Here is a 20664-nt window from a genome sequence, read left to right as displayed (position 1 = left end):
CTGCTTAACTTCTGGCCAGAGAGGGACAGTATGCCGATAGTGACAGAAACAGACGGTCTCCATGATTTGGCAGCTTCCAGGATTACATATTTCATATGATCAACATTTTAAAAAGAAGACAAGGGAAAACAGTCACCCAACAAAAACAGTCTCTTGGAATCACTCACTGCTGAACTGTTGTTTTGGCCTGATACCGTGCAAATCACTCTGCCGTCCCCCAAGGAGAAGGAGTCTGCAGTCTACAGAGGAAGCCAAATTGTACCATTTCCAGGTTTTCTCCCTAATTCTTTTTTTAGCACTTCTTATCCAGGGAGGTGTCCAAAAAGGAACCAAAATTAATGAATTGTAGCTAGTCTGCTCCTGGTTCTTGCCTTTTTGGGAACCAGCAGTGGACAGATCCTTTAATTTATAGCCTATCTTCCCTCCTGGTGACAGGCCAACAGGACCAGGTGGTTTTATATGTATCTTGCAAAGCAAAGCTGACCAATTTCAACTTTGCAGAACTAAAGAAACAGTGCAAATGCGATTAGGTCCTGTATCATTTTGTATAAAGACAGAACTGTTAAGTGCAACGTGAGGCGTTTTGTGGTAGGGGCATCTCTCAGACTCTGCAAAGAGGTTATTTGGCCCTATCCTTTGAAAGGTAAACATTCTTTGGGTCTGCAGATGGAGGAGACATAACCTGAAGGTGAAGGTTTTCCCTGCCAATGTGGCTCTGAGCTCTCTCCCAAGGGATTTTCGTTGCTTCACTGTGGCAAACCTCAGCCTTGTAACCTAGCAGGTCTGTCCCCTCCTTCCCCTTCCCTTCCCCCACATGGAATCACTCTGGTTAAGGCAGACATACACCCAAGTGCATTTCTTTTCAGAAGTGAACCCTTCTTATACCCAGGTCTGTCCTAGGAAACCCTTGTGAGGCAATATGAGATACCAGTCATGGTATCTCATGTTGCCTAAGAAAGCATTTTATTCCCCCAAACAAAGCATGAGAACACATAAGAAACCTGGACTTTTTGGCGTTGTAACATGGCTTTTGGGGAAGGCAAGATGCCACAGTGGTCACTCAATGAGCATCGTACAGGATTTACCTCCTCCTGCTGTTTCCGTCTATATGGGTGTGCTTCCAGATCTGCTGAATTCAGGTCCATATTGCTTCCTGACTTGGCTCACACATTTTTTTGGGGAGATTGAGATTAAAAAATCCGTAAATAAAGCTGTATCTTTACTGGATATCCACAAACCTAGGTAACAGTGGCCTGGGATGTCACAGGTCCCAGAAACTGAAGAATTACGAAAAATTAACAGCCAAGATATTTTCCTTTTTCAGTGTTTTGAACTGGTGATGAAGAAGCTGCCAAACACATCTCAAGACAATGTTTGCTGTACCTGATCCCAAACTGGTAGCCAAAACTGGCTAGTCAGAAAGAGGCAGGGGAAAGTCTTGGTTCTCATGTTACTCTCATTACACTACCTAACTCTCCTTTTTCTCTTAACTCTCAGAAGAAAACAAATAAACAAGCAAAACAGAAAAGAAGAAAAAAAATCATCTCTCCTCTAGAATTATTTGTGAGGAAAGTGAATGCACCGGGACATGAGATTAGGGGAGGAGGAGGAGAAGGAAGGCTGTATTTAGACACCAGTGACCTGCAAGGTTTGTCTTGCACAGAGCAGCACCCTGCATTAAACACCTCCAGGTTATGGCAGCAAGAATTGCCATAAAATGAGCTCAGCCTCTGGAATATACTCCAAAAGCATAGCATGTGGGCTAGGGACACCCATTTAATTAATGTAGAAACTTCAAGGAAACTGCTTGCAGTCTAAACTGGACCTGCTCCAGCATATACTTGGCCCTGTACAAATTGGAGTGTGGATGAGAAATTTCCCCTCCTTCCCAAGATGCTTTCCCATTGAAGGGGAATTGAGCCTTGTGTAGCTCTTCAGAGAGTTGCCGGATTAATGGGCAGAGGCTGGAGGGAAGGCTCCATAGGGAAGATTTATAGTCCATCAAAACCTACTTCAGTTCTTCTGAACTGCTTTCTCTGCTTCATCCTTTCCAGGGACAGCCTGGAACAAGAGGTTTTCCTGGATTCCCGGTAAGTGTAACTGCTAGTTTATGAGGTATGGGTGTGCAATAGCAATAGGAAACCTCATTAGTGCTTGCTGTATCTCATAATTTTTGTCTAAAATCAAGTACCTGATCTGGTATCACTGGAAGAAGTAATTTTTTCTTCATTTGTTTTTTTTCCTTTGTTTTTTCTTTTAAATGATACTTAGGGAAAAAAAACAAAGCCCCAAACCAAACAAACCACGCAACTCCAAAAGGAAATTAATTTTAAAAAACCCAAACCCCCAAGTGTTAAAATAACATAGTTGAAGCCAGATCTGTTCAGTAAAAGAAAACCATCCTAAGAAATATCTCCAAACAAAGAAAATAACCCTTAGGTAAGTGAAATTCCAACCTTAATTGAGCCTTTAGGTGATATTGCAGTATTACTAAGTGCCTGTGACCCAAATGGGGTCCTGCATGATGCAGGTCAGCTGTGGACATTGCTAGGCAGAACACCCCAGTCATACCAAAGGGAAAGAACAAAAAACGATAGGGAATTCTTCTCCAACACTGTCACAGAGGGGCAAGGGAACAGAAAACAAGCCCAGGAGAGGACAAAGCAAATCTCATTTCAGTCCTAGAGTTGCTGGCAACACTCTCTGAAGCGTTGAGGCTGCTGGAGAACCCAAATGGTTGCTATTTATTCTTATGCATTTATCCTGGACAACTAGGAAGCCTAAAGCAAACACAAATACCCCCCACTTCCCTGCTTCTGCCAGGCAGCTCAGCTGCTGCTCCAGGACACACGATGTGCCAGAGCTGGTCTGCGGGGGAGACTCTCACGCCTGGAAAATGGGAGGAATTGGCAGCATCTGAACTGTCTGACTGGGCTCCATGGCTCTGCCCTTTACAAAAAAGGGAGCCGTGAGCTGCCCCTGGGCTGAGGAGAAGCAGATTTCTCTAGGCCTTTGTGGTCTTTGGCTTTTGGAGGAACAGAAAAAATATCAGCCCAGCTCATGAGAAAGTGCTGGCTGGGACAGTGTCCTGTGGAGCCTATTTCTCATCAAATACTACCTTCAACATGCTGCTGAGCTGCGTGTCACCTCTTCCCTGGGACACTTTTATTATTCTGTCAGTTTCAAAAATTCATTTCCCCCCGTTCTCCCAAAGGTGGGTGCCTTTTTAAATCAAAGTCTCAAGAAAACTGTTGATTTTCAATGAGTTTACAGGACATGGCAAAACATGAAATGCTGAGGGTTTTTTGCAAACTTCCATGAATTCCTCCTCCTTCCCCTCCCTTCTTGTGTCCAGTGTTGCTGTTGAAATGGGGTGACAGTGACCAGGTGTCTGCAGAAGCAGTTGTGAAGCTGGGCAGGTACTCAGTGGGCCAAGGACCTGCCAGGACTTGGTGGGAGGGCAGAGAGGGTCACCTCTCCTCTATGTCCTTACTCCAGTCCATGCAATCTTGCAACACATAATGGTTTCCAGGGCAGATGGACAGAAACCCCAGTGAAAGCATCTCTCATAATGTTCTTTTTTCTTTCAGGGCCCTATCGGCTTGGACGGCAAACCGGTAAGCAAACAGCTTCTCTCAAGGCTTTCTGCCCTGCCGTCTGTTAGGTCCCTCTGTCCTGCCAGCCCGTGTGTTACAGAGGATGTTTTTAAGAGGATTATTTTGCAATGTCATGCACATGCATGGATTAGAAGAAAATTAGAAGGTTGGCAGGCAGAAGGATACCACAGATGCCTTGGGGGAGATGCAGAAGTCAGGAGATCAGTGAAGTCAGAGTGTGGCTGCTTTCTTTCTAGGCAAATCTATAAAATAGCGCTTCACAAGTGCAACAGCCTGGCTGCAGCAGGGAAAATCTTACCAGGCACTCCCACCCTCAATCAGAGAGACAGAGCAGGCCCCCAAGGCACCAGCCTTCTGCCTAAGACAGCCTACAGCTTCATCTGATGTTGACCCTACAGCTTCTTTCTCTTTCCTGTTGTGCTGCAAAGAGTTGCAGTAGAAGAGGAAAGGACTCTGAAGACATCCATGCTGTCCTTTGGGCCTCCTTATAATCAGCGTTGTAGTAGAGAGAGACCTAAGTTCTTCCCATTCTTAGAGAGCTAAGCACAACTGTAGCTACTTCCCTATGAACCAAACTCACATGAAACCCATAGCTCCAGAGAGCCACTTAGACAAGTTGCCCACCACACTTCCTCTAGCCATGCTGAAATGGAGAAAGAGCTGGTAGCCCATATTGCTCACGTCTCATTTCCTATAGCAGGACTCTGTTTTTGCCATGAGGAGCATCACTCTCAAAACAGACCCACCAGCTTCTCTCTTCTACTGCCCTGAAAATATACACTTGAGTCCCAGTAAGGTGCAGTACCCTGCACTCAGCTGAAGTAGCTCTGCCAGCCCAAGGAGGGGCTTAACAATGTCCTAGCCATGCCCCAAGGAGCCTTTGCACCCCATATTCATTCTCTAGAGCTTTGTCCTCAGCATTGTGGGTAGCAGGAAGTGGTTTTCTCTTAAGTGTGGAAGCAAAGCTCCACGTGCACAATGTTGTACCTCCCTTGACAAGGTATAGTAACTGCAGGCACCTCCTGAGGCAAAGGGTTAAGCGGGTTAAGTCAATATCTTCTAGAAACTGCAGTGGTTGAAGCTGATGCATGTTTTCTGTCTTTTGCAGGGTTACCCTGGACAGAAGGGGGAGACGGTAAAAAAAATATATTTTTATCTCCTGGTTTGACATGATGTTGCCTCTCAGCAGGAAACAAGCTCATAGGCAGAGTAGAGATCTTAGTTCAGCTAATGCACTAGCTGTGTCCCTAATTCTGTAACTTCATAATAGCAGTGCTTGGATGCACATCCGTAATTTTTACATTATGGCTATCAGGTTCATCATGTCACAACAGCTACTCTCCAGTTACGCATGGGATATGTTTTCCTTGCAGTTAGCAATTACGTTCTTTAAATATACTCTGGGAGCTGACATTTTTCATGGTTGGCCTCATAGCAGAAGTAAAAGTCGATGGAAAGATTTCTGAAAACCCATCTGGCAGTTTTCAACTTATCTAACAACAACAGAAAACCACCATATTTTTTGTATTAAATATTTTTTTCCCCTCTTGAAGCTCTGTTTCATGTGTGCATCATACTAAAACGCTTTTAGTTGAAAATGATAAACTTAGGCTGCACTCAATGGAAACCTAAATGAGGTCTTGCTCCTCTCAACATCTCTGCTGATGAAATCCCCAAACATGAGTATGCCAAGCTAGTAGCTCTGTAGTTACCTTTGCTCACTGAAATGCTGAACTTTTTCTTCTGCTAATCCTGTTTTTTGAACTTGAGTGTCAGTATAACCCTCTGGCAAATGTACGTTGAAGATTCCCTCCTCCAGTGAAGGGGTGAGCTGACATCCCCCTGTTATGCAGTCCTACCTCAGGCAGTTGCAGCTCAGGCTTCAGTCCTGACTGCTTCTGTTTCAATCCCAGTGCGTTGACCAAGATGCGCTGTCAACTGAGGTCCTGGGAAAAATAAGGGTGTGTTTTCCTGGTTATTTTTCTCCTCTCCTTTTAATAATTCCCCCCTGTGGTGCAGCCAGAACATGTGTGCATTTTCACTCCTCCAGAGTAACAAAAAGAACCCAGATCTCCTGGGAACTTTATCCACAATTGTTTTTAAAAGCTGAGTTTCCACCTACTCCATACACTGAGAGTTTTTGTCTTCTTGTCACTGTAAATGGGAATCCATCTCGCATTCACAACTGTGTTTCTTTAAAGGGTGCTGCAGGTCCCAGGGGACAACCCGTAAGTATCCCATCTCTTGTAATCACACCTCCTCCTAATCCCTTTCATCTTGCATAAATTGAACTTCCTAATTTACTGAGGACTTTTTTATCACTTTTCTTTTATAGGGACCCCCAGGACAAAAAGGAGAAAAGGTAACTTTAATGAGAGATATGTTGAAAATTAAATGTAAAATGTGAGGAAGGAAAGGACTCACTGGAGTTGGTGCTGATCAGCCTGACTGCGTGGCTAAGAAATGCAGCAAGAACATAGGGCTCTGGGGCTAAAGGGACAGGAGGCAGAATGTTTGCAGGGTACAAATTGGCATAGCCACACTGAGTTCAATAGAGTCACAATGATTTACACCATCTGGGTCTTATCCTGTGTGTCTATTTTGGTGCTCTCTGTTCATGGTTTAAACTCGTTCCTTTTAATCCCATTCTTTCACAGGGTCAGTGTGCAGAGTACCCGCACAGGGTAAGTCATTAGCGTTATTATCATCTGCCCCGTGCCTTCCTGCATGTTAATCCTCCTTTGTTTGAATGGCCTTTTTGTTGGAAATATAGATCGTTTCATTAACAAGAGGAGTCACCTGGGCCCTGAGGGCCGTGCTCGGCTGATAGATGTGTTTCACAGAAAAGCAGCAGATAAGGTTTTCCAGGAGGGGTATTGGTTCTCCGGTCTGTTCCTGCCCACTGGGCTCACCCCCAGCTAAATGATGCAGTTGCTGTTTCCTTGTGACCCTCTCATGGTTCTGTGCTGGACCAGGGAAGGTCTGTATCCTCACCCCAAAACCCAACAAAACCTGGGATTTCTAGAAGAGTGAGAACACTCACACCTTGTGCTGCTGCTACACCATCTCTGTCCTGCTTCCTCAGCCTCCACTGCAGGTGTGTGGTCAGGAGCAGTATGTCGTTTGCAGATCTTGGGGAAAATCTATGATCATTACTTCCTTTTTCTTCTCTCTCGTGCTGGTTGCAGCCCTCCACAGAGACAACAGGGAGGGTCGTGCTTCCTTTCCAAAAGTAACCCTGATCACCCCTGACCCCAGTGCTCTGGCCGGTTCCTGATGAGCTGGTGCCCATGCCCAGTCCCCCAGCCTGGTGGGCTTTCTGCTTGCAAAGAGACAGAGAAGGAGGGTTCATTCTAGCAACAGTTTAACAAAAGCCAGGATGTTGTCCCACTTGTCTCTTTGTCCTGGACTGGCTGGCATGTGCCACAGCCAAGAGAGGAGAAAGGACATCATGGGGTTTGAGGGGTTTACAGTGGTAAAATTTAACCAGCTCTAAAAACACCCAGGGCACTGAAAATCCACTGGAAATGCATTGGAACAACATCATATGAAGCAGCTGGAATTTGTAATCTGGGTGTACAGGGAGATAGGCTTAAGGGCTTTCTGTTTATTTTGATGGGCCTCTGAACAACTAGGTGGGCTCTGGTCCCTGGCCCTGAGAGAGCAGGGCCCTGGATGCTCCAAGCAGCAAAGACAGGAGAGAGAGCTCAGCTGGCAGCAAGACAGAAGGGAGCCATTGGTCTGTGCCAGTCCCAGTACAATAATAGCTGGTCAGCTGTGTTTATTTAGGCTAGTGGGCTCACTAGATTGTTATGTTAAAAAGAAGCTTACGATGCTCACTGGAGTGGTGTCCTGGCTTCCCGTTACAGCCCTTGGCCTGGGCTGTCCTCAGTGCTCAAGGTGAAAAGCAGCCTCAGGAACTGCAGCAACACTGGGAAATGGAGATGCAGCTCGTACATCACTGGGAGTAGCCAGGCTCATGCCTGGGAGCAAAGGCACGCTGGTTTGGGGTTGGGGTTGTGGTTGTAGGCATGCAGGGTGACATACTGCAGGGCTGTGGCAGTGAGGAAAGGGTGAGTGCAAAGCCCCACGTCCCAGCAAATCCTAGCGATGTTTCCTTGGAGATACTTATGGTCTCATGAAGCAGCAAGCTCAACATTTTAAAAAGCCCATGAGTAGTTGCAAGGCAGAAACATGCTCACAGGAAGGGTGACTATCCTCAGATCAGCTCAAGGGTGGGCAGTTCTGAAGGGTCTGGTCACAGCCTGCAAGTTCATGGAGGCTGAGGCACAAATGAGCCACCAGAGGTGCAGTTCTCTCTCTTCCCCCCAGAATGAAAATTAGGATGAGCTTTGTTGTAAAAATGCTACACATTTGACTGAATTTCAATTTTCACTTGCTTTACTGGTTGACAAAGTCCTTTGTCAGATATTCTGAGTGAGGAAAAGAAATCCGGCATCCTGAAAATCCAAGGATGTTGTTTTGGTTTTGTTTTGCCTTTGTTTTCTTAGGAAGGAAATATAAGGTTAGGACGTATGGATTGGCTCTTGTTGTGATTTCCTATTTTTATTGAGTGAGCCTGTACAGCCTGCACTGCTGTGAGGGATGAACCTGGTAGCGCGGCTACACATTCTGTGCGGCTGCGTGAGGTGCTCCGAAGTGCTGCCCCGATGAAGGGCACTCAACTCAGGGAAATGGGGGACCAGACATGCTCCATCTGCTCTCAGAAGTGCTGTGTGTCTAACTGACCCCATTTGTGTCATGTGTCTTCGCTGTCCCCTAGGAATACCTAAGTACCACCCTTGCAGCCCTGCGCTCTAACCAGATCCTTACGCTGAAGGTTTGTGTGTAACAATCTGATGGGACCCAGTTCTGATGCAAAGGCTTGAAGATGCGGATCCAATATTACATGCTGTCTTCTGACGAAAGCTTGCCATTGAGACATAGAAGGGGCAGGGCAGGAGCTGTGTGGAAGAGGCTTCAAGTTTCATCTCTAAAATCTCCCACTTGCGCCTGAATCCATTGCTGGGTCTTGTCTCACCTCTGTTTTCAGGATGGCTTTTCTCCATTTTCCTCCTTATCTTTTCCAGCATCCTCCCTGCTTCCCTATAAGCTGCATAGTATTTCAGCACTTGAGCCAGGTAAAGCCAGCTCGGCTGGGTCTGGGTTGCTCGTACAGATGTGCTAAGTACACTTAGCACAGAGGTGTGGGGATTTACAGCAGCATCTCCCTTGAGAAGATTAACACAGTCCCACATCCTCTCCTGGGCTATGGGGCCTCCTGCACTGTCTTTTAGAAAGAGAAGGATTTCTTTCAGATGAAATCAGTGTAGCTGAATTACCAGCAGCTTTTGTTGTGATAGCTTGTGGCTGTCTGGTTCATCGCATTTGAACACAACTGCCTGATCACAGGGCAGCAATGCTGCAATATTGGATTGCCGCTTCACTTTGTAATAGGACTGGGTCCTTACTTTCACTGCAAACGTGAAGAACAGTGTTTAAAGTGATTAAAGTGCACTTCCTCGGTGCATATGGTTGTTGTGGTGGGAAACCTGTGGGCACACCTCTCAGATCTGAGTGCACAACTCACATGGGGAAACTTTGCATGCAGGGGCACATTTTTTGTGTCTGAGCATAGAAAGCATCTTTTCCCTGTGTAAATCAAGAGCAGCTTCAATGGAAAACTGATAGGAACAGGAAAGTGGATCTGGCCAGAGGAGCATTCCTGGGCTTGGAGCCGGCATGGTGGGTGCCAGGGTGACTGCTGCATGCATGTAAGTGGAAACTAGATACAGCAGAAGGATGAACAGATGCTTCTGAGCTTTGGTGCATTTGATTTCTGTGTGTCCAGGTCAGCTTTGTGCCCTAAGGCAGCATTCCTATCTATAAGCAGTCAGAGGATGATATTACTGTTAGTTACACAAGGAAAAGCAAAGCATAGGCTTCAAAAGCAATACCCTGCTTAGGACTCAGACACCAAGGCCTAGTCTTTTCCTTTGGCCATGATAAAATGAACCCAGCTAAATGAACCACAGTAAGACCTGTTTGCTGGCCCTGGTGCCTTCTGTTGACCTCTTCTACCCTTTCTCTACTCCTACCCCTGGAAGAAGGGTGATGCCTGGAGATACAATGTGTTTTTTGTAATGAAAGATGGATAGAACTAGGAAATCACACTTGGAAAATTTGAAGAAAATTTTCATTTTGATAGTTGCCTCAAATCTGATGTTGAGAAATTAAAAGGAACAGTCCTGTCACTAGCGAGCTTAGCAGAGCCCGTGGGGGGATGTCATGTAGTAAATACTGCCTGAGGAGATCAGTAGAGATGAGTCAACCCTCAACCCCAGGCAATTTTAATTTCCAGAGAAAGCAGTAAAAGCTCTGTGTGGTGGGAGCATCAGGTTGGCAAGCGCAGCATCACTTGCCAGTGCTGGCACGTGACAGGTCCCCCTGTGAGCAATGCATGGCACAGAGGAGCTCAGAGGTCTGCCGGCAGGTACCTGTGCTGTGCACCCTCTGTGCACGGCTCTTGTGGGTGGGTATTTTTACAGCAATCTCTCTGTTCCCCTCTTCTCTGTTCTCTCCCCTGGCTGCTCTCTGACTCTCGGTGCCCTAATGGCCTCCTTTGCACTGCAATCTTCTGGTTTGATCTTCTTCAGCTGTTGCCTCTCCTCAATTCAGTGCGGCTGGCTCCACCTCCGGTCATAAAGAGACGCACTTTCCAGGTAGATTTCTCCTTGTTGCCTGTTTCTAAGCTTACCCCAATGCTTTAAATTAATTAGCTTGTTACCTGTCTTTCTTACCCTACATGGGCTTTCCAAGAGGTTCAGGCAGAGCTGAGGGGCTTTCTTTGAAGCAGAGAAAATCTTTGATGTGATAATGTGGCTAAAAAGAAATCCAGTGAAGCCAGTTTTCTAAACTAAAAGAAACGGGCCATGAAACTGTTCTCAGGACTGTCAACAAGCAGCCTCCTACATTATGGAGTCAGTTCCTGCATATTCAATCTTCAGAAGAGGTCAGAAACCTCTTGCTGAAATGCAGCTAATGTCTGTGAAACTTAACTGAGATGAATGAATAGGCAAATGCTTCTTCTATGGGCTAGTCTAGTCTGAGACACTTGGGAAAATGTGTTTAAATAAGCTGTTATAATGGTTTCATTAAGTTGCATTAAATCTTTGTGTAAACACATTTATTTTGGTTTCCAGGGCCATAATTCATGTTTAGTTTAGTTTATTTTGGGAATGAATTCATAAGATGAATTACAGACATATGAAGAGTGAATAAGAGTGTCCATAGTCAGAGTTCATGTGGCTTTTAATGAGCCCACTTTGAGCTCCCTTGTTCATCAATTGGGATTAACTTTCCCGTGTGGACAAACCACTGTAATTACCCCGCTGAAGTGTGCTGGGCACCCTCTATTAAGTGGCTTGGTTTTGTCACCCTGCTGCCTGTCTAGACTGTCAGATGCTAGCAGGGAACCGCCGTCTGCACTACAGGCCTTTACCACGAGGTGCCTAGTCCTTGCCCAGTGCTGGCAAAGTCCTGACCTTATCACTTGAGCCTCCGGTCTCAATTCAGTTTCTATCGATTCAGTGTTTGCAACACACAAAGCCCCATGGATTGCTCTGGTCAGCCTTCAAAGTGACAGTCTGGAGAGCCAGGCCAAGGACTGACCTCTTGGGAAGGCTTTGAAAGCTGATGTTCGTATCCAGGATGAAGTGGGAAACTTGAATAGCTGCCCTGAGTCCTGTTGTCAGCCAGGGCTGCAAATTCCCTCTGTCCCCAGAGGGTAACTTCACTGAAGAATTTTGCCATGATTGGTTTTGCTGTTACTGTATTCATTCTCTAAGTGTAACAAAGTGTAATCCACTCCTACAGATCTGCCAGCACCTGGCAATTCTAGGAGCTCAACATATGAATACTAAGAAAACATGTGAGGCTGAAAAATAAACATTAGCACCGTGCCTGAGAGGGGAAAATCCTGCTGCTGCCTCTGAGCACATCCGCAAGAGGGCTTTGCCCAAAGGCTTAGGCTTAGCAGAGACATGGGCTGAGTGTAGACCTGTGCTAGGAGGCTGAACAAGCATTGGATTGCTGGGCCCAAAGCAGGGTTGCTAAATGGTGTTTAAAAGAACTGAAAAATAGCTCCAGTTAATAGCTAATCGTATAGAATCATAGAGTCATAGAATGGTTTGGGTTGGAAGGGACCTTAAAGATCATCTAGTTCCAGCCTTCCTGCCATGGTCACTGGTCACTTACGCTAGAGCAGGTTGTTCAAAGCCCAATCCAGCCTGACCGCAAACATTTCCAGGGATGGGGCAGTCACAGCTTCTCTTGGCAACCTGTTCCAGTGCCTCAGCACCCCCATAGTGAATATTTTTTTCCTGATATCTAATCTAAACCTACCCTCTCTGTTTAAAGTCATTCCTCCTTGTCCTATCACTACATGTCCTTATAAAAAGTCCTTCTCCAGATTTCGTGTAGGTCTCCTTAGGCACCAGAAGCTGCTCTAAGGTCTCCCCAGAGCCTTTTTGTCTTCAGGCTGAACAAGCTCAGCTCTCTCAGCCTGGAGACACCTGATGAGAATGACACCTGATCTCCAATTTACTGTATCCATTTACCATCCGGTTAGACCTGTGGTGGTCCTTTTGTGCCGAATACATTAATAAGAGTATAATGATGTGATAATAACATTTTGCATGTTTAGGGATCTGCATGGACAGGCACTCACTTAGACAAAGCACACTCTGTTCAAGGCAGCAAAGTGAAGGCAATGCAAATGGGAGTTTGAGTGAGCTCCTTCCAGCTGCTCCCTGTGCTGGGGCAGGGCTCCTGCTCTCCACATCTCCCTGTACCCTGCCAGGGTGCCAGCACCCCCTCACAGCCCCGTGCTGCATTATAATGTCCTAAATCTGAAGCATGGACTGGGCTGACAGAGAGTAGCTGAGATAGGAATAGAGGAAGGAGAATCAATGGGAGACAGGAAAAGATCCTTTGTCTTCCCATGGTAGGGGTGCTGTAATATGCATGTACTCTTTAGTGCACCCGTGGTGGGAGTGATGTCAGATGCAATGGGAGTGAAATCTCTGAAGCCGGGCTGCAAGGTCAGGGCAAGAAGAAATCTAGAAAAATACTCCAGTGCCCTCCAAACGTCTTGTCTTCATTGGATGCAAATTCCCTCACAAATTTAAAAGCAGTGAGACCATTTACAGGGCAGTTAAATAGCACAGAGCATGGAGGATAGGGAAGCTCAGGAAGGATCCTGTGTCCCCTTGCATGTGCCACAGGGTGAGCCAGGATCCACTTACAAAACAGGGAAAACAGAGGGCACCTTTCCTGCCTGGCCCAGCAGGCTTCCCAGCACAGGCTGTGAGTTGTCGGCAAGGCAGTGTCTTTCCCACGGAGAAGGGCTGTTGCTCCACATGACTGAACTTCCTGTGAGCCTAGCCTGTGTTTTGGAAATTTTAAATAGAACTCATGGCAGAAGGGATGAAATTTGCAGCTTATTACTTTCATTTATCATTATAAATAGGGCAAACATCCCTGTATCTGTGTGTTTTACCAAAGGCAGCCAGGATAAAGAGCATACTTGGTAGGAACACACACGGGACAGATTTCATGCATTCTCCTGCACACACAAATGCATGACAGCAGACTTAGTTTTACCCAGTAGTAGTGTATAAGGCTGTATAGAGGATAAATGCAGCAGAGACCCAACTGCACACCCACTGATTTATAATTGAGAAACAACCATGTTTGACTTCCAGCTTCCCGTGGATCCACCAAGGAGAGGTTTTCAAATTTAAATTGGGTCTCCACCAGTAGGATGTCATGGTATTTTATCTAGGGAGGGGGAATGGGAGTGGAGACCACAAGACTAACAGCTTAGTGTGGATGCCACAGTGCCTTAGGATTGTGCTGGATTCATCAATTATAGATCAGATGGCAGATAAAACTAACACCAGAGGAATGTAGGCCCACTGATGAACGGGATGGGTGCCCTGGTGACAGAAGATACAGAGATGGCAGAGTTACCGAATGCCTTCTTTGTCTCTGTCTACTCTGCTGGAGGCAGTCCTGAAGAGTCCTTTACCCCTGAGACCTCAGATGAAGTCAGGTCAACGGAGCGGTTTGCCTTAGTCGATGAGAAACGGGTTAGAGACCAGTTGAGCAATCTGGACATCCATAAATCCATGGGTCCAGATGGGATGCACCCGCGGGTGCTGAGGGAACTGGCGGAAGTCATTGCTAGACCACTCTCCATCATCTTTACCAAGTCTTGGGAAACGGGAGAGGTGCCTGAGGACTGAAGGAAAGCGAATGTCACTCCAGTCTTCAAAAAGGGCACGAAGGAGGACCTGGGTAACTATAGACCGGTCAGCCTCACCTCCATCCCTGGGAAAGTGATGGAACACCTTACCCTTGGTGCCATCTTAAGGCATATCAAGGATAAGAGGGTTATGAGGGGCAGTCAACATGGCTTCACCAAGGGGAAATCATGCTTGACTAATCTCTTAACCTTTTATGAGGAAATAACATGGTGGATGGATGATGGCAGAGCGGTGGATGTGGTCTACCTTGACTTCAGCAAAGCATTTGACACAATCTCCCACAGCATCCTCACAGCTAAATTGAGGAAGTGTGGTCTGGATGATCAGGTAGTGAGGTGGACTGCGAACTGGCTGAAGGAGAGAAGCCAGAGTGTTGTAGTCTATGGGGCGGAGTCTAGTTGGAGGCCTGTATCTAGTGGAGTGCCTCAAGGGTCAGTACTGGGACCAGTATTATTTAATATATTCATCAACGATTTAGATGAGGGAATTGAGTGTACTATCAGCAAGTTTGCTGATGACACTAAGCTGGGAGGAGTGGCTGACACTCTAGAAGGCTGTGCTGCCATCCAGCGAGACCTGGACAGGCTGGAGAGTTGGGCAGGGAATAACTTGATGAAATATAACAAGGGAAAGTGTAGAGTCCTGCATCTGGGCAGGAATAACCCCAGGTTCCAGTATAGGTTGGGAAACGACCTGTTAGAGAGCAGTGTAGGGGAGAGGGACCTGGGGGTCCTAGTGGACGACAGGATGACCATGAGCCCACACTGTGCCCTTGTGGCCAAGAAGGCCAATGGCATCCTGGGGTGTATTAGAAGGGGGGTGGTTAGTAGGTCGAGAGAGGTCCTCCTTCCCCTCTACTCTGCCCTGGTGAGACCGAACTGTGTCCAGTTCTGGGCCCCTCAGTTCAAGAAGGACAGGGACCTGCTGGAGGGAGTCCAGCGCAGGGCAACGAAGGGAGTGGAGCATCTCCCTTATGAAGAAAGACTGAGGGAGCTGGGTCTCTATAGTTTAGAGAAGAGGAGACTGAGGGGAGACCTTATTAGTGTATATAAATATATAAAGGGGGAGTGTCACGAGGATGGAGCCAGGCTCTACTCAGTGGCAAACAATGATAGGACAAGGGGTAATGGGTACAAACTGGAACACAAGAGGTTCCACTTAAACTTGAGAAGAAACTTCTTCTCAGTGGGGGTGACAGAACACTGGAACAGGCTGCCCAGGGAGGTTGTGGGGTCTCCTTCCCTGGACACATTCAAAACCCACCTGGACACATTCCTGTGTAACCTTACCTAGGTGTTCCTGCTCCAGCAGGGGGATTGGACTAGATGATCTTTTGAGGTCCCTTCCAATCTCTAGCATACTGTGATACTGTGATCAGCAGTCTGGTATTCAAACGTGACGCTTCCAACCCACTGTCTCCTTCAGCGCCGCTTGATCCCAAGTCGAGGTCCTTTGGGCCAGATGACATTGCTGAGGCATGAGCCACAGCCACCAAATGGCTACTGAAGGGTCTGGGGAGGAACCGGCTGAAACAGCTTTATTTCAGGGAGCTTAAAATGGCAGGTGGCTCTGCATGCACTAGCTTGTTAAATCTTACAAAACCAGGCTCTTCCTGGTGTACATAGGCCTGTTCTGGGCAGGCTCCAGAAATGCCGTGATGATCGTGTTATTTTCTTTTGGTTTTGTGGCATTTCTACTTTTGGTCTTTGGCAAAACAGAGGGATATATTTGTCCAACAAATATAGCATAGGGAAAAAAATAGGCTGAGGTAAGACACTGTGGTTCTGCCTGGAAGTGCCAGGGTGGTCACGGGAGGCTTTGCTTCACATATGACTGTCAAGTGCTTTGGAAAGCCTCCTGAGAAGCTCAAGAGATGTTGGTCCATGACTTATAAATTGTACTTGACTGAATGGAGAAAAAGATCTCTTCGAACTGCTCAGTCATCTGTAGATCCCTTTTAAAGAGAGGTCTAACAAGGTGGCCTCAGATGTCTTTGCAAACTGTAGGGTGGTGGCTCCTGCTGCCCAGGAAGCCTGGCCATCCTCAGCAGGTCTCTCCCTCACTCTTGGAAGCCTCTTCTAGCACTAACCTGGGACTTGTTCTACCTCTTCTGCTTCAGCCAGGCTGATCTGCTTTGGGCCTCTGGGGTGCTGGTGTGAAAGGTTTGCTCTGCCTGCTCATAACCCGTTGTTTTAACAAACCGCAGGGTGAACAAGGACAAGCAGGAATCCAAGGTCCCCCGGGCCCCCCTGGTCCACCAGGGCCGGCTGGACCGGCTGGACCTGAAGGAATCCCAGGGCAGCCAGGGCCAATTGGACCACCTGTAAGTACAATTACAAAAAAGTCTTCTGCTTCCTCTTTCCCTAGGGCACGATTTTCTCTGCCCTTTGTTGCCTCTTCTGAAGCCAAGATAGCCTCAGACAGGAGATTTGTAGGGGATATGAATGTGTGTGGAGGACGAAGTTCTCAGGAAGGACAGGGAGTGTGAGGGAGAGCGGAGGTGTGCAGCCAGCATTGTTGCTATCTGGACACACATGTGTGAGTGGGTGACACCAAGGCTCATTTCCTCCTCCTCAGGCTCTGCAAAGGGACACAGGGAGGAAGTAGCATGAAGGATGTAATTGTCCTGCTCACAGCAGAAACCTGGCTGATAAGCATCCCTGTGACTCCTTTGAAGCTCTGCCTCTGTCCTGTTCTCAGGCTGGTAACAAGCAGCCAAGGAGGGCAAGACCAGAAGTACTGTTTAAGACAATACCATTGCTGAATGGCAGGGTACAGCAGAAAATCTTGCTAAGGTAACTCTCTCTTCCGACAGGGCATAGCTGGAGAACCTGGGAAGCCTGGCAGAGATGGAAAGGTGGGTACCAGAAACCGTTCCTGGGAGCTGCAGGGAGAAACATGACATGCTGGCCCCACAGTTGCTGCAACATGAAAGAATTTTCCATCTCAGAGTTTTCGAGGCCTGCTAGCAGGACAAGCAAGTCTTGTCCCCAAAAGCACCTCTCCACACAGAATATAGGGGTCAGGTATTCTGTAAGCACCTTCAACTCTCTTTGAGCTCTGAGGAGCCAAAGATGTGATTACTAAACTTTTTAATTACTATAAGCAGACGACATCAAGGGTGGTATAGAGTGGTTTTCTCCTATCTGTTCACATCAAGAAGGCAGCTCCTGGATGGATATTGTGTTTATTTACATTTACATACACATGTATCTGGTATGCTTTGTGGTACATATCAGGTAAATTGTTCAGTTATTTCTGATTTAAAAACACAAGTGGTTTGTTACTATGTTCTCTTCATTTAGCTTGTCAGAGAAAGCTGCAAACACCTTTGCTACTCCAGAGCTGCACAGTGGGCTTGGAACAAGTTTCCCAAGTAAATGCAAAGAAACAGAAAAGATTCTAGAGTACAATGAATAAGGCAAAGCAGCTTTTTGGTCTTTGGATTCATCAAGACCAGGCCTGGGTGGATGGAGCACTATGGGCATGAACTTACTTGTACATATGGGTTAAGACAGTATTCATGAAGAACAGATAGGGGATGTTTGTGCTCACCAGTGCAAATCATCTCTAGAAAGAGGCATTTCAAACCAAAGCAGTCATCATCTCCCACCACCCTGCAGCCCATATAATGTTGTCTACATTTGCCAACTCCAGTGTTTGTTGCAATTTTATCTGCAGGGCTTACCTGGGCCTCCTGGACCAAAGGTGAGACATCGCACCTCACTTGGAGGTAGAAAAATACTAAACAGAGGTGGACACTCCTGGCAACAAGATATGCGTACATTTTGTTGGGAGGAGGAGGGGGAAGGAGGTTACATCAAATAGCTGAGAAAGATTTCTAACCCATCTCAGTATTGCCTTTGGGGCCTGGCCTGTTGCTGACTCATGGGTTTTATCCAGGCGACACGTCTGAATCGCATCTTGACTGAGCAAGGCACGCCTCATCAGCCCCTCTTGCAAAATTGTTTGCCACACACAGCTTTATTGGCTTCTTCCATTCTCAAAGCGTTTACCAGCGCTTCAGGAACTGATTTTGCAATGCTATTGTTAACTCCACCACAGTTTCCCATTTATTCACTTGCCAAAATGCAAAAGAGGGGGTGGTTGTTGTTGTTTTTCAGCTGCTGCCACCCACCCCCATTTGTTTTTATTTGAGGTATGTAGCCAGGGTGAGGAGATGGGAAACACACAGCTGAGGCACAGAGCTGGCACTGTTGTTCAGCTGCCAGTGCTTGTTGTGCCTTTCCTGCTAGGGCTCAGTCCAGTGCAGGTAACAGTGACCCACAGGTCTGAAGGGTCAGGAACATAGTGGAGTCACTCTGAGCAAAAGGTGAATTTTCCCCATGGAATGCCCTTCCATTCCAGCATCAGCCAGGGAAAAGGGCAGGGATTTGTCCATCTCAGGCTAAGCCTCACTTTCTTTTGTCTTTTTGCCTTTTGTAGGGGGACACTGGGATTCAGGGATACCCTGGCAGAAAGGTAAGAGGGGAGCTGCAATATTGTCTAATGATTTAAGCTGCACTGATGCCTTGTGGGGTCACAAATGCAAATCTGTGGACTCCTCTGGAGCATTCTTCTGAGCTCTCTTTCTGCTGGACATAGGGCTGTAACTGGTACAGAGATCCCCTGCTGTTGCCCACATTAGGAGAGGCTGGACCCAGTGATACCTTTAGCTTCCTAGTAGCTCTGGGACAGGCATCTCCCCATCTGTGTGCTCTTTAAACCCACTTCCAGGCTGAAGGCTCTTGTGAATCCAGACCTGAACAAGAGACTGGAAAGGGCCAAATCCCTGGCTATGTGCTGCTCTCTGGAATAAATAAGAAAAGAGTCAATCCTGCTCTAGGTTAAAAGGCAGAAGCTGGCAGTGCCCAAATATCTTCAGCATCAGCTAACTAACAGAAGGGTTGTCAAGTCCAGAGGGTGGAATGAAAAGATAGAAAGAGAGACAGCAAAAGGACACAAAGAAAGATCAAAGGGGAGAGAGAGAATGGAGAGATACTACTAAAGAGATGTCAGCTGGAGAAGGGAAAGGTGAATGTTCCCGGCAGGCAGGAGTCCTATGTCCCGTGTTACCTCCCCATTGCTTTACGGGCGCTCTGTGAGCAAAAGGCAAGACCTGAGAGCTTTTTAATTAGTTCTGTATAAACTGAGAAGTTTTTGTTATGTCAGGAAGTGGAAATTATAGCCCTCACAGACCACAGCCCACTCCTGCAGACAGGCACGATTTATTGCCTCTTCTTCCAGTGAACCGTTGGTTTTCCCATTAAGAGCCCATCCTGTCCTGTGTGTGTGCTGGGGGGGCAGCTCTCAGCACACAGGAGCAGTGAGGGGGTCCCTGTGATGACCTTGCAGTGAGGGCCTCTCCTATTAGCTCCTCTTCCATGAAACAACTTGTCTGGCTAATTTACTTACCAAGTAAAGAGCCTGCACTGATCCCAGAGGAATGAGCCTGAGGTTGTGACCTTTCTCTGGGAAAGGTGGAAGGAATGGATGAAAATAGCAGAGAAGATCTTCCCTGACGAGTAGGTCAGGGGAAAGGGAAAAGAGGGTAAAGTTGAGCAAAGGTGATATACAGGATTGTGGGACCACTCCCTTCAATCCATTTATTTCTCACCCTAAATATCTTGATGCAGAATGGTGCTCCTCTCCCAGAGAGACCCACATGGTAGGTTGGTGGGTGGTGGGTGCCCCTGTGTGGGACATCTTTTCTGACCTTTCAGGCAACCCATGGTCTTCTTGCTGTTCACTGCGTTTGCTTCTTCCTCCTTTTCTTTCTTCTCTTCCTCAGGGTGAGGTGGGTGAGTCAGGCCTGCCTGGTGCACATGGCCTCCCTGGAGCTACTGGCCCCAAGGTAACCCTTAGAATCATTTGGGCCATCTCCCAAGAACAGATAAGTGGCACACAAGCTTAGAGACATGTGAAGGGAATAAAGAAGTTCAGGGGCTGGAGGCAGTTCTCTAGAGCCTGGTATGAGCCACATAAAGAGAAAAACTCACTCTTATGTAAAAAGCGTGGGCAATTTTGGCCAGAGTGATTGCCTGCTGTCCAGAACCAGGGTCAGGTTCAGCCCTGCACAGGCCCCCATTAAAGAATAAGACTAACCCAGCCTTTAGGGGATTTGCATTAAGGCTGGGAGAATGAAGATACTCTGGTCCATGAAATGGTTTGACAGTTTGTCTACAACACAAAATATGTAGGAAAGCATTAGTATGGGTGACCTCTAGCATCCAACAATGTAAATTGCCTTGCATTCCCAGGGAGGGGTGGGCTGCAGCTAGTGTTCAGGCTGGTACCATGTTATTATCAGGAGCCAGTTCTCTCTGGAGGCCTGGGTTGTGTTTGTCGCACACTTCAGCTTTCAGCTACTTTCTCTTCTGCTTTTGTAACAATTGTACAGCTTGCTCAATTTCTCTTTATGCTCACCATCCTTCTCTCTTGTTTCTTCTCTCTCTCTCCTTTGCGGGGCAGGGTGAAAAGGGGGACACTGGCATAAAGGTAGGCATGAGAAATACAGTTTTCTAACATGGTAGATCATCTGGGAGATACTGCTCCTTGGGCTGATGAATTGTAAGAGGAAGTTGCATCTAAGGCAGCCCTGTGGGGTATTTAATGGAGTACACATCTGTGCTCTGATTAACCACAGACAGACACTCCAAGCTCAGGCAATAAAGGCAGCCTTTATCCATTTGGTGGAATTTGATTCTTACCAAAGGCAT

The 20664-nt window shown here is 47.0% G+C and overlaps 1 protein-coding gene across 2 annotated transcripts in view; it reads left to right on the top strand.

Annotated features, from left to right (window-relative positions):
- COL13A1 (collagen type XIII alpha 1 chain) overlaps window positions 1–20664 on the top strand; it is a 129425-nt gene that overhangs the window by 72948 nt on the left and 35813 nt on the right. For both annotated transcript variants that reach the window (XM_061447692.1, XM_061447699.1), the window contains 13 exons: window positions 2055–2090; window positions 3591–3617; window positions 4726–4752; window positions 5819–5845; window positions 5953–5979; window positions 6275–6301; window positions 10274–10339; window positions 16152–16268; window positions 16761–16802; window positions 17627–17653; window positions 18392–18427; window positions 19737–19799; window positions 20417–20443. In XM_061447692.1, the coding sequence (XP_061303676.1) occupies window positions 2055–2090; window positions 3591–3617; window positions 4726–4752; window positions 5819–5845; window positions 5953–5979; window positions 6275–6301; window positions 10274–10339; window positions 16152–16268; window positions 16761–16802; window positions 17627–17653; window positions 18392–18427; window positions 19737–19799; window positions 20417–20443 (549 nt within the window). The remainder of the gene's footprint in view (window positions 1–2054; window positions 2091–3590; window positions 3618–4725; window positions 4753–5818; window positions 5846–5952; window positions 5980–6274; window positions 6302–10273; window positions 10340–16151; window positions 16269–16760; window positions 16803–17626; window positions 17654–18391; window positions 18428–19736; window positions 19800–20416; window positions 20444–20664) is intronic.

Source organism: Pezoporus flaviventris, unplaced genomic scaffold (genome assembly GCF_033815535.1).
Source record: "Pezoporus flaviventris isolate CSIRO_AGI_PZ_B2104156 unplaced genomic scaffold, CSIRO_AGI_Pfla_v1 ptg000001l, whole genome shotgun sequence".
Taxonomy (NCBI): domain Eukaryota; kingdom Metazoa; phylum Chordata; class Aves; order Psittaciformes; family Psittacidae; genus Pezoporus; species Pezoporus flaviventris.
Note: the sequence above shows the minus strand (reverse complement) of the source record. Positions and strands in the feature narration are given on the sequence as shown.